This window comes from Crotalus tigris, unplaced genomic scaffold, assembly GCF_016545835.1.
Source record: "Crotalus tigris isolate CLP2741 ecotype Arizona unplaced genomic scaffold, ASM1654583v1 scf7180000023713.2527936, whole genome shotgun sequence".
Classification (NCBI taxonomy): domain Eukaryota; kingdom Metazoa; phylum Chordata; class Lepidosauria; order Squamata; family Viperidae; genus Crotalus; species Crotalus tigris.
Window position 1 is genome coordinate 196,659 of NW_024100135.1, and position 12,352 is coordinate 209,010.

General features: G+C 38.6%; 1 protein-coding gene across 1 annotated transcript in view; it reads left to right on the top strand.

Annotated features, from left to right (window-relative positions):
* Positions 1-3,003: 3,003 nt before the first annotated feature.
* PYGB (glycogen phosphorylase B) overlaps positions 3,004-12,352 on the top strand; it is an 84,331-nt gene continuing 74,982 nt past the window's right edge. The window contains exon 1 of the mRNA XM_039320870.1: positions 3,004-3,246. Coding sequence (XP_039176804.1) covers positions 3,004-3,246 — 243 coding nt within the window. The remainder of the gene's footprint in view (positions 3,247-12,352) is intronic.

Sequence of the window (12,352 nt, forward strand, 5' to 3'; positions counted from 1 at the left end):
GCCGCTCTAGTTAATATATGTGAAAAGTCAAAAGATATTTGTTATTAATTGCTGTTTCTCTTTGGCATGTCCTTTGAAACAAAAGTATGAAAAAGTATTGACCAATGCAGTGAACAATCCCAATTATACTCAATTGATAAATTATAGTTCCCACTGAATCCAAAAGACCTTCAAATAAAGAGTTTTAGATGGAAGCAAGTTATAAAACTGCCTTTGCTTGCCTTTTAAACAATGTTGAGCACTGATGAAATTCCCCAGGGTAATAAAAAGACTAATGTTCTATTAATTATTCAAAGGAAGCAAATAGGATGACTAAGACAGTGGTTAAGATAAATCAAACACTGAACTGGAAAAGAATGTATATCCTTGAAAAATAAGCTAATAGAGTTTAGTGATACCTGCAGAATGTCATTTTGGTTTGATTCCAGATATAATTTGGAAACAATTTATAGCTATGTACTAAGAATAAGGTTCTGAAATCAAATAGAACAAAGGATTTCATTGTATTAAAAAGTTAATTAGCATATAAGATGTGACCTAGTCTGATACAGTATTCTCAGTAGTTACATGAGCAGGTACACATTATTTTCTGAAAAAAGATCATCATAAAACTATTTGTGCTTGACAAGTAAAAATTTAAAGAGATATTCTAGCTTAATCATTGCTCCCTTTTGTTTTGTGCCACCTTTGTATTTATCTCCATATGAAATACATAAAACTTCATCCGGCCTGGATTTTGGATTTTTGTAATGAATTAAAAAGGATCACCTTGTAAGATATATTTAGGATTGTTTTTCAGATTATAAAGATTTAGGGTCTAGAGTTTCATTGCAGCAGTTTAATGGAAGTCCTTCTTGTCTATATAAAAAGAGAACACCTTTCATTACATGTATTCCTAAAACAACATTTGCTAAATGTAGTTTGACAATACAGTGACGGCATACTTAAGCTCAAAAGTAATTTGATATCTCTGGGAAAATTCAGCTGCAAATTAGATAAGAAAGAAATTTTACATCTAAACAAATTTATTATTAAAGCTTCATTTTTTAAATGTTAGTAAATTGAATTGATTTAACTCTCAACATTCCAACAATTGATGTAATAACTATGTGTTAATACTGTCTTCTGCTACTTGACAGAAAATGAAGATTATTAGGTTATTTCACTCTGCCTATATTCTCACATGAGCAAAATTTTCAGGCCAGGGTTCAGGGTGCACTGAAGGCTTGGAGGAGGAGGGAGGGCAGCCTGTGTATATTGTATGTTGTATATATTGAAGGAAGTAAGTTCAAATGAGCTTACATTTTAATAACTATGGCTAAGACTGTACCATATTTAAGCCTTTGCTCTGGCAAGTTGTGATGCCCTTCCCTCATGGATGCTAGAGAGTAGATATAAGAGGTCCTTGGTGCTCTCTGAGCTTGTTTTCTTGCAGACGTTTCATTACCCAAACTAGCACTGATGGGTTTTATAAAGGGTTTTTCCTACTTTCATCTGTATAATATTCAGAACAAGGAGGTACATTCCCCCAAATCCTGGAAATGGCTAATTACAGTAGTGGCCAAAATTGTGGAAACCTTTTGGGGAAAGTGTACAGTAGAAATGCCACCTTTGGTTAAGTTTCCACCAATTTTTCTTCTAATTTCTTTATAACTGTAGCTTCGTTCACTTAATAATACTATTTTATATCGCTTTCTGGGTAACTAGTTAACTCTTTGCACCATTACTTTATTACATTTTACAAGCTCACTAAATGAAAGATCACAAAAAACCCCAACCAACTTGATAGCAATCACTTATACAGATACCACAGATTTGGGAGCTTGTAGATGCTTTTATTGATTAACTTGTTCGGGTGCTACCCAAAGTCATATGTCGAGTGATCTATACATTGAATTAATAAAGCAAATATTTGCAGACATCTGTCAGTTAACTGAATCGTGCGATGTCCTAAAGGCTAACAAATTGGCACGAGCCACATCCACTTTAAATGATAGTCCGTGCTGATGCCTTACTAAATTAAAAACCGCGAATAAAATGTCACATGAGAGAGCTGTCAGACCGCTCGATGGACGAACCTTGTATTCTGTTATCAGGACAGCGAGCATAGAGGATTACAGAAGAGATTCATCAGAGGCTGCTCCTGTCATTTCTTTGACTGGATTTAATACAACTGAAGATGATGCGACATCAAATCGTTTTTGATTCCTAACAACCACCCGGATAGATCTCTTCTCTCAGTTCTTCCAGCGGGGCATTCATGACCTCTGTAACTGAGTCCGTATAATTCACACAAGTGATAACTATTTAGCTTATTTTCTGTTCCTGCGCAGAGCTTAACGTTACCTTTCAGCCGGTTTAAGGCTTAGTGTCCTGGGCAAAGAGATATGCAGAACCAAATCCCCTGGAGCTCAGCCACCCACCGATCTCCAGCCACGTTGCTGTAAACAGAGCGCTACCGCGCTTAAAGCTGGTCTTCAAAGAGCGCATGTGCAGACTCCGCATCACTGAGCTGCGCTTGCAAAGACAGGAGGGCGCGCCGCACGTTTGGTTTGGGCACCGGATTGATGGCTTTAATATATGAGTGATCCGCCTCGCGCTTCTGCTGCCCCTGTTCTGCGCCTCTCCCCAGCTTCACGGGAAAATATCCTGGCCGGCTTGGGACGATCCAACACAGAGAAGAGAAGGAGCAGGAGCGAGAAGCCATAGAAGCGCCGCCGCGGCCGCCGGCTGTTCTTGTTTTGAAAGTTGCTCCGGCTGCCTTTCCCACAGCGCAGGCGCTGCCGCAGCGAGGCCGGGCTGGGCTTTGCCAGAGCCGCCAGCAGGAGGAGGATCGGGGCTGCAGCTCTTTGCTCTCACCCTACCCCCTCACCTCTGATGAACCTCGCATCCAGCTAGCCGTGCGAGCGACTGCAGCCGGAGGAAGAGCGGGAGGGAAATTTATCCGAGAGAACAGCTCTCCGACGCCTGGGCCGTTGCAGACAGACGACCTTCGTAGCCGGGATGGCCGTTCCGCTGAGCGACAGCGAAAAAAGGAAACAGATCAGCGTGCGGGGCATCGCCGGGTTGGGTGATGTGGCGGAGATCAGGAAGAGCTTCAATCGGCACCTCCATTTCACCCTGGTGAAAGACCGGAATGTGGCCACCCCGCGGGATTATTTTTTCGCCTTGGCGCACACTGTGCGAGATCACTTGGTGGGACGGTGGATCCGCACCCAGCAATATTATTACGAGAAGGACCCCAAGGTAAAAGATGCGGACCTGCCACTCCGAGCGTGCATGCATCCCCCCCTTCCCCAAGTATTCCCAGATTCAAATAGGCAAAGGGACACCGGGAGGCCTTGCAGATACAGAATGTGGAAATTTCCCCTCTGCTGGAGAACTTGTGTGGGTGTCTTTGCAGCGAAATTGTGCACCAAAGAGCAATTAGATCATGGCTAGAAAGAATCCTCTCAATAGGCAACGAATTGGGAGAGGGGGGCTGACAAAGACAAGGAGCTGCATTCACCTTGAAATTAGCGTTCCTTACTTTGGAGCCCTTCTGGACTAGTTTCCACCAGCTGTTTTGATGGGCTTGAAGTCTGGACTGAGGTACTAGGCTGGGAAAGGTGTACTTAATACCAATATATTAGGCTTTAATGAACCAATAAACTTAATTGCGTGTTGCAAAAGATTTTTAAAAGCCTTCTCGTTTTCACTCCTGTATGCAGTGATCTCCCTTCAGTCATAAATCTTTTTCCACTTGCACCTAACCATGGCAGGGATATGGTCTGATAACAGTTTTTTTCTGTCTTTTCCCCATGACACTCCCTTCCTCTTTTCCACTGAAATGAGACAAGGTCACTAGCTCCTGAGAGCATCTTTTAGAGTCATCCAGCCATTGTTCTGCTAAAATCAAAGTAATACAGGTCAATCATTTCAATCATTACAGAATGCTGCTGTGTATGTTGAAATAGTTTAAATCATCCTTAAATGATGGTGTTAAAGTAGTGTTTTTTTCTTTATCACAATATCTTCTAAGACAAGTCATGTAGCCAAAATGGAGGCAAGATTGGGACTGGCAACAGGGACAGCAAATTTCATATCAGGATGCTAAAAACAGTTGGTATATATCAGTAAAAATATTTTGTCAGTTTAAGAAAGTATAGAAAACAGTTCAACCCAATAGTAACCAATATGGTTTAATTGTAGTTTATAAAGAGGATCTTGGCACTAAAATTAGGAATAAAATCCAAGAAGTTGGTTTGGAAGAAAGGGCTACCTCAGGCTCACCACTTAATACGGTAGTATACTCCAAGCCATAAATCAATCTTTTTACGAAATGTAAGATTATTTCAGCACCCAAATAGGAAAAATCCCAAAAGTATTTCTCCCAATCAATAATAATAATACAACTGTAATTAATTTAATAGCTACCACCAAAGAGACTTCTTGTTAAAATATCATACACCTGATTCAGAAGGAAGAGTTTTTGAAAGAACCTGGGAGAATGAAGAAGCTATCTTCAAAGGGAGAGATGCTGTAGATCTAGGTTTTAAAATCTGTACCTTAAAAATCTGTTGATCTAATGACATGTTAGTGATTGTGTAAATTATGCCTCTTTGAAAATTCTGAGTGATCATTGGAATTTTGTGTGGGTCTGGTTGACCAAGAAATGCTTAATTCCTAAAATGCAAATGTTTTTAAATGAAGTACATTTGTAGACAGTATCTTGAAGTTTCTGAAAGTGTTTGAAAGAAATATAAAAGAAAAACTAGAGCCTAAAGTTATTTAATTACCCAGTGGTTCAAACTGTCACTTGAAAAAAAATTCACTTGCAGAGCATGGAAGCATGGTGCAACCGGAACCCTTGAAAAGCCACAAGGAAATTATATCGTTCCCCACATTAAATATTCTGAGTTATGACATTTACCAACTGTTTCAACAGCTACTATTATAATTTGGGATAATCAAAGAATTATTTATGCTGAACTTGCTAGGCTAAGAGCTTAATTAGATAATTCTAAGTTCTAGTGCTTTGTAAGAATAATTTATCACAATTCAGTTTTTCTCATATCATAGCCTTCTCGTACTTTGTCAGTGCTGCTTAAATATAAAATATGTAATGAAATTACAATTCATTACTTATGTATTTATTTAAATTATTTATATGACCACTCACAATAGTGATTCTGGACAGTGTACAAGATTAAACCACAGTGTCTGCTTGACAGGATCACAATGAATTCTACCATCTACAACAGTGGTTCTCAACCTTTCTAATGCCGCGACCCCATAATACAGTTCCCCATGTTGTGGTGGCCCCCAACCACTTATACATCACTGGGTGCCAGGGGCGTGGCCAAAGAAAAGGGGAAAAAAAGGGCGGACCGCCTTATTTGGCGACCCCCATGAAATGGTCGTTCGACCCCAAATGGGGTCCCGACCCACAGGTTGAGAATCACTGATCTACAAGAACCACGCAAGGGGTAGAAAGGGACAGAATTCCTGGCAATGTTAGGCAATAGAGATATTAGAGTAGGAAGTTTCTCATAGGAAACTGAGAAAGGTGATATTTATATTACCATAGTATGTAATTCAATCAACATTAATTTAGATTCAATTCAGTTCTAGTTTAATCTACTTTTTATACTACAAACTCTATATCTTAATCCTTAAATTTTTGAAGCATGTCCTAGTTTATTTGTGGTTCTGAATGATTAAGGTTACTGAACTTTGAATGTTTACAAGGATTTCTTTTGTTTCTGTCTTCATATTTTGTCTCTTGATTAAATCTATTTATAATATCATCATTGTTAACTTATTTGGACTTATAACACCAACAAGAAAAAAGATGTGTTTTTATATTCATGGCATTGAAAATAACATATTTGCAACAGAATGGAGCTGTTACATTAGCCAATGTGGATGTTTCCAGAAGTCTTGGGTTATGGTTCCGTCACCCCCTTGACATTAGCCCTGCTGAATAGGACTGATAGTTTAATACATATATTATGAAAGCAACAAAATTAAAGAAGTCTCTGTTAATCTTTTAGTTATAATGAATGATGTCTTATGATATATCAGGGACACAACTTTGTGCTGCAGAATTTATAGTGTTTATAGATTCAACAAAGGGAAGAGAAAAATAGCAAGGGAAGAATATATATGGATACAGTTTCATATAAATTTACTGTTTAATATGACTTTCCTGATTGGGAATTAAAAATACTAAACTGCAGATTCATTAAAATGGTGGATTTCAAGGAAGGGTAATTCATTTCTGACTCAGGGACAATTCCAGGAGTAGCCAGAATTGGAAAGATAGTGAAAAAATACTATAATCCCAGAAATAATCTCCAGTGGAAGCCCCAAAGAAGAAGAAAAAAGTGAAGAATGGATGTTGAAACAAAGAATTATGAGATAAATTGAAACTTTGGACTTTATAGTGAGGAGGAGGAGGAGTTTAAATAATGCTACAGTATTTTTTCTGACCTCAATAAAGTACCCAGTTGTACTATATTTGGATGCCTGCCCCAACTCCTATTCTTATAGCATTTCTGAGTTGATGGAACCACAATGTTTCAGGCCTCTCTGATCAGTTACTAATTCTTTCAACTCCTGGAGTCAACTTAGCTAGAGTGTAAAGATCAGCAGCAACATTGGCTTTGCTCAGTGACTTAATCCCATGTCAGTTAAGATATAGGCAAAGGACTCCAATTCTTCCTCTTTTCCTCCTTCCCCCAGTATGCAAAGGAGGAGAACCTTTGACAGAGTCCTGTAAAGGCTCAGCCACAGATAGCCAGTCCCTACTTTTGTGCATGTGAATGAGCAGCTGATGTGTGACGTCAGGGCAGCAGCCCTATCAAAGCTTCTCTTTGCTCTTCACATTGCAAAATGTGAATAGGCAGAAAAGAGCTTATTTTTTAAGTCTTTTTGCTCTAGGCCAAAAATGCTCAGATAATCATTAGTATGATAGAAACTTGTCAATATAGTTCATTGGGAGAGAAATGATGCTTAATTTGATCCAGAATTGCATTAAAGAAAGCTTAGGGTGATCACCTGATAGGAAAGGAAAGGAAAGGAGAGATAGAGAAGAAAGAAAGAAAGAAAGAAAGAAAGAAAGAAAGAAAGAAAGAAAGAAGAAAAAAAGAAAAAGATTATCTGGGTTAGGCTACAAATGATGCTTTTTAAGATGTTGATTTCAAAGTAAGCGCCAGGGTTTGGTCCCAGCAAGTGTGGTAGAATTTAACTGAATCTTTATAATAATTGGATACCTGTTGTGTATATGGATACAAATGGAGGTCTTATTTGCCATGATCAGACTTCTTACTAGGTGTGTGTTCTGTAGGTAACTTCTGGACATGCTTTGATGTGGCTCATCTCAGCAAGTAGCATTCCTCAAATCCACAATGTCCAGAACAACATCTAGCATGATAATTTCCTACTTATTAGATCTTTCCTTGTCTTGCTGAAATAAAAACTAGTTCACCTAAAAGGTCAAGTTTAAATTAATGTATGTGAACCTACCCATTATAACTTATATTTGAAACAAGTCACTATAGCGCAGTGGTGGCGAACCTGTGGCACGGGTGCCAGAGGCGGCACTTGGAGCCCTCTCTGTGAGCACACGTACCGTTGCCCCAGCCTTGCCTCCCCCCACGACCCCCTCCTCACCAGCAGTCCCCCTGGAGGAGAGTTGCTCCCGAGTGTGGCCCACGTGGAGCAGTGCAGCCAAGGACATGGCAGCAAGGCAGCGTAAACAAGACTCTGCCCTCATACCCCATCATGCACAGTTGATGTGCAGAGGGCATGGCCATTATGGCGCTGCTGGGGTGCCTGGGTGATCTGCGGCGAGCCCTTGAGGCGGGCCCTTGAGGCGGTGAGTGGCCCTGCAGGCAGGCGGGGTGGGGGTGGAGCAGGGGCGGGGCCAGTTTTTGGGCACTCGATTTCTAAAAGCAATAGCTTAAAAACCTTACCTCTTTGTACATATAGATTTAACCAAGTTAGAGTTAGAGAAAGGGAAGTTGCTATCAACTGAAGTAAGGGGCATTAAAGGATCCCATGATAAGCAGTTCCTAGATTTGGCCATGCTGATGGCTCTTGTAGAGAATCACCTCAAAATACTTGCAATGTACAAGAGTTCCTATAAATTGGAAGATAAATTCTGTTGAAAGAGTGGCATTTTCTGTATTAAGACACTGCATTAAAATTTAGCCCTGCATTCTTTTCCTTACAAATATCCAATTAATTACATTTTATTTTTTTTGAGATTCTGTTGTCTGGCTGCCTTTTTAGTGAGTGCTGGATTAGATGCAACTTCCATCTTGGCCACATTTCTGCTCTTTAAAAAGGCAACCAGGTTCTGTCAGAAACCCCAGAAGTATTAATTCTCTAAAACAAATACCAGTTGTATATTCGGTGTAAGAGTATTTTGTAGCAGGAGCCAAATTCTTGAAACAATTCAGATCTTTGTATTTTGAAAATACTTTAGATCAGTGGTTCTCAACCTGTAGTCCATGGACCCTAGAAGGCCGTGATGTTGTCCTCAAAGGCTTGAAGAAATGTTATGATTTAAATCTTGAGTTAAATCTTGGTGGTCCGTGGTCACAAAAGTTATTTAAAGAGGGTCTGTGGTAAAGAAAAGATTGAGAACCACTGGTTTAGATGATGAATGTAAATACAGATAGTCCTAGACTTACAACAGTTCATTTGGTGACTGAAGTTACGGCACTGAAAAAAGTGACTTATGACTTATTTTTCACACTTATGACCGTTGCAACATCCCCATGGTCACGTGATAAAAATTCAGATGCTTGGCAACTGACTCATATTTATGATGGTTGCAGTGTTCCAGGGTCATATGATCACCTTTTGCGGCCTTCTGACAAGCAAAGTCAATGGAGAAGTCAGATTCACTTAATTAAGTAATTGTGTTACTTAACAACTGTAATGATTCACTTAACAACTGTGACAAAAAAAGTCATAAAATGAAATAAAACTCAAGTGTCAACCTTAGCAACAGCAATTTGGGGCTCAATTTTGGTCGTAAGTCGAGAACTACCTGTAATGCTAATGCTGACTTATGCGTGTTGCTACTTGGTACTCTGAAGGGTTTTATATATATATATATAAAACTGTGATCAAAGTGACCATATGCATCACTTTGTATATATGAATCACTTATTATCTTTCAGACTAACTGTTCACAATATTGTTATAAAACTTCCTCTGTGGAATTTAGAGCCATTAAAAAATATGATTCCATCAAAAATATATTGACTTAGTAAATTGGTTTCTACTTAAAAAATGTTACCACTACCCAGAAAGAGGAACAAGAGAATGTCAATAAAGCAGAAACATTTGAGAGCTTTATTTCCTCTCCGTGGGAGATGCGTGAGGCATTGCTCTATTTAGAAGCATGTCTTCTTCTCTGTAGATGTTAGATATGACTGGTGCCTTTACACATTTATCTCAAACATACAGAAAATGCTAAACTAGGATTTTGGCAAAAGCTTAGTGATTTCCAACTGTTCCTTTAAGCCAGGGGGTCTTCAAATTTGGCCTTTTTATGACTTGTGGACTTCAACTCCCAGAATTCTTCAGCCAGGCATGCTGGCTGAGGAATTCTGGGAGTTGAAGTCCACAAGCCATAAAAGGGCCAAGTTTGAAGATCTCTGCTTTAAGCAGACCACTACCTTATCTTCAAATGCTTTTGAGAAGCACCATATGGTATACAGCACAGTGGATATGTGTATCAAATGTATCTAGGCCCCCCCCAGCTGAGTAAGAGATGACTCTGGGCAGCTTACAAATATTAAAACTAGTACACATAAAATAATAAAACAATAGCAACCACAATAAATAATAAAAGATGTGGAAGAGGGGAACACAAAACTGGCTCTTGTGCATTTTTCAAGGCAGTGTAAGTGCTTAGAGAAAAAGGGAATATATGATAATTTCCCAAATTAATTCAACCAATATATAAAAATAGGAGATTTGGAAACTTTACAGAGCTATCATAAAGCCATACCTTACGTTACTATCACATATATACAATAATCAAAACCAGCAAAGAGCTGATGTGTATTGAATTAGAGTAATAGTCATTTCCTAGCCAAGTGGATCGAGTCTGAAAAGAGCTCTCTAAATCTTGCATAGATTTCTTTCTCAGTTCTGCTACATAAGTTCTTTCAGCTAAACAATAGGGAATCTGGCATTTCTAGTAGAACAAACCATGACTTTTATCTCTTCAATCAACATCAGAGGAAATGGGAGTTTTAGTCCAGTACATCTGGATACACATATTCCCCATCTGTTATCTAACTCAAAACATTAGATATTGGCCCCAAGACCTTCTATTTCAGGGGTGAACAAACATCAGGCTTAGTGTGATTCCCACAGTTTCATTTGGCACCCTGAGAACAGGCTGCCAAAAGTCAGTTGTACATTTTTTACTGTTTTCAGGGGGGGAAACAGTTGAAAATGGGTGTGCTAAATCTCTAAGAGGCAAATATATCAATTTCCACTGTTAGCTCCTCTCAACCAAAGGACCTGACCATTTCAGCCTCAGTCATTTATTTTTATATTTATGAGTGTGTGTATATACAATCCAAGATTATTAGGACTGTAGAAGGTCTTCTATGGCAAAATTCACAGTCGTCTGAAGCCCCAAACAATTGCTAACTGGATAATGGTTTTACCATCTCCTGCCAGCTATAGGAAAAGAGATTGCTTCCCAGCAACCACAGGACAGCTGATTTAAGTTTGTACAAATCCACTTCCTAGTACTTAGGAACAATTTTGAAATTATCACTGTGAAGAGATGGGAGAGATTTATACCCAATTTACCTACATGCAATCCTTGCTCAGCAGTGGAGTTCATTGGATGGTCTTGAGTCTCTTATCCAAATATAGGGTGATTGAACAATGCAAGAGGAACCACCACTTGCACTCACTACTCTGATCTGTAGTGAATTAATCGGCTTTTTTTGGTTTGCATGAGATTTGTTCAGATGAGCACCCTTAGGCTTGGACACAAGAGGAATTAAACATTGGGCCTGCCCCAGTTTTGATCACAAATATTCAAGTAGGAATATTTGGAGCTCCAGCATTTAAAATGTCATCCTTTCCATCCTTTCCATGTGTGAATATTTTTGGCTGTATGTACTCTGGTTAGGTTCACCACCCTACAAATGTGTGTGATCTGAAAAGAACCAGAGTACCTACAAATGTTACATGGATTTTTTTTTTTTCAGTCAAGACCTGAAATCTGAATGCCAATAATCATGACTATGCCAGTTTTTGGAGGAAAACAATTCATGCACCCACCACTTGGACAGAACTTACTGAATGTGCATGGTGCAAAAAAGAACTTGCTTAAGAAATTTTGCAATTAACGGCGAGATTGGCCAAGATATATAAAAATATGAATCCGGACTGCTGGAAATGTAAAAATAAAGAAGGAACATTTTACCATATGTGGTGGCAGTGCCCCAAAGCAAAGATCTACTGGGAGCAGATAAGGAGATGGATTCAGGAAATAACAAAACAACAAATTGAACTTAAATCTGAAATATTTTTATTAGGCATAATCAATCCAAAAATGGAAAAACGATTTCAATACATCATTATACATATAATAACTGCAGCACGCATTGCATATGCACAATGCTGGAAAAGGGAACACATACCAACAAATGCAATGATTATATGTAAGATATTAGATTGTGCTGAGATGAACAAACTTACTTTAGAAATAAAGGACAAAGAAGTTACAGAATTTTATGAGATATGGGACATGTATTATAATTGGTTAGAATTGCGGAATAAAGAAGTATGAGAATGTAATGTAAATAAATGTAAGAGATACAGGACATAGTACTATTAAGAAAAAAAGAAAAAATGTACTTTGTATTTTATTGTTTGTAAAGAGAAAAAGGAAAAAAGAAAAGAAAAGAAATTCTGCAATTAAGATGAACAACTTTTTAAAAACCAAAAACTGGACCTGTTCTTATACAAGGGAGTCTAACCTGCAGGCATTTAGTATGAAAAATTAATGAAATGGTTCACTAAGCTCAAGCTACTATTAAAGGCTGAGGAGCTGGGCCATCAAGAACTTAGTGTTCCTATTTGTCATTCCAGCTCTTACTGTGAAATGATTTGATTTACAGCTGGATTTGGACCATTTGGGACTCCAGGCTAATTCCTCTCTTGACTCCACCTCCAGGCTCTGCCTCTCTTTCTCCTACATCAGGGCTGCATATCTTGAAGTATACTTTTTCCTGTGAATAAACCCTAATGAGTACACTAATGTATGATGGTAGTTAACAGTTTCTTTTTTCTTTTTCATACATGGTAAATTCTGACCATA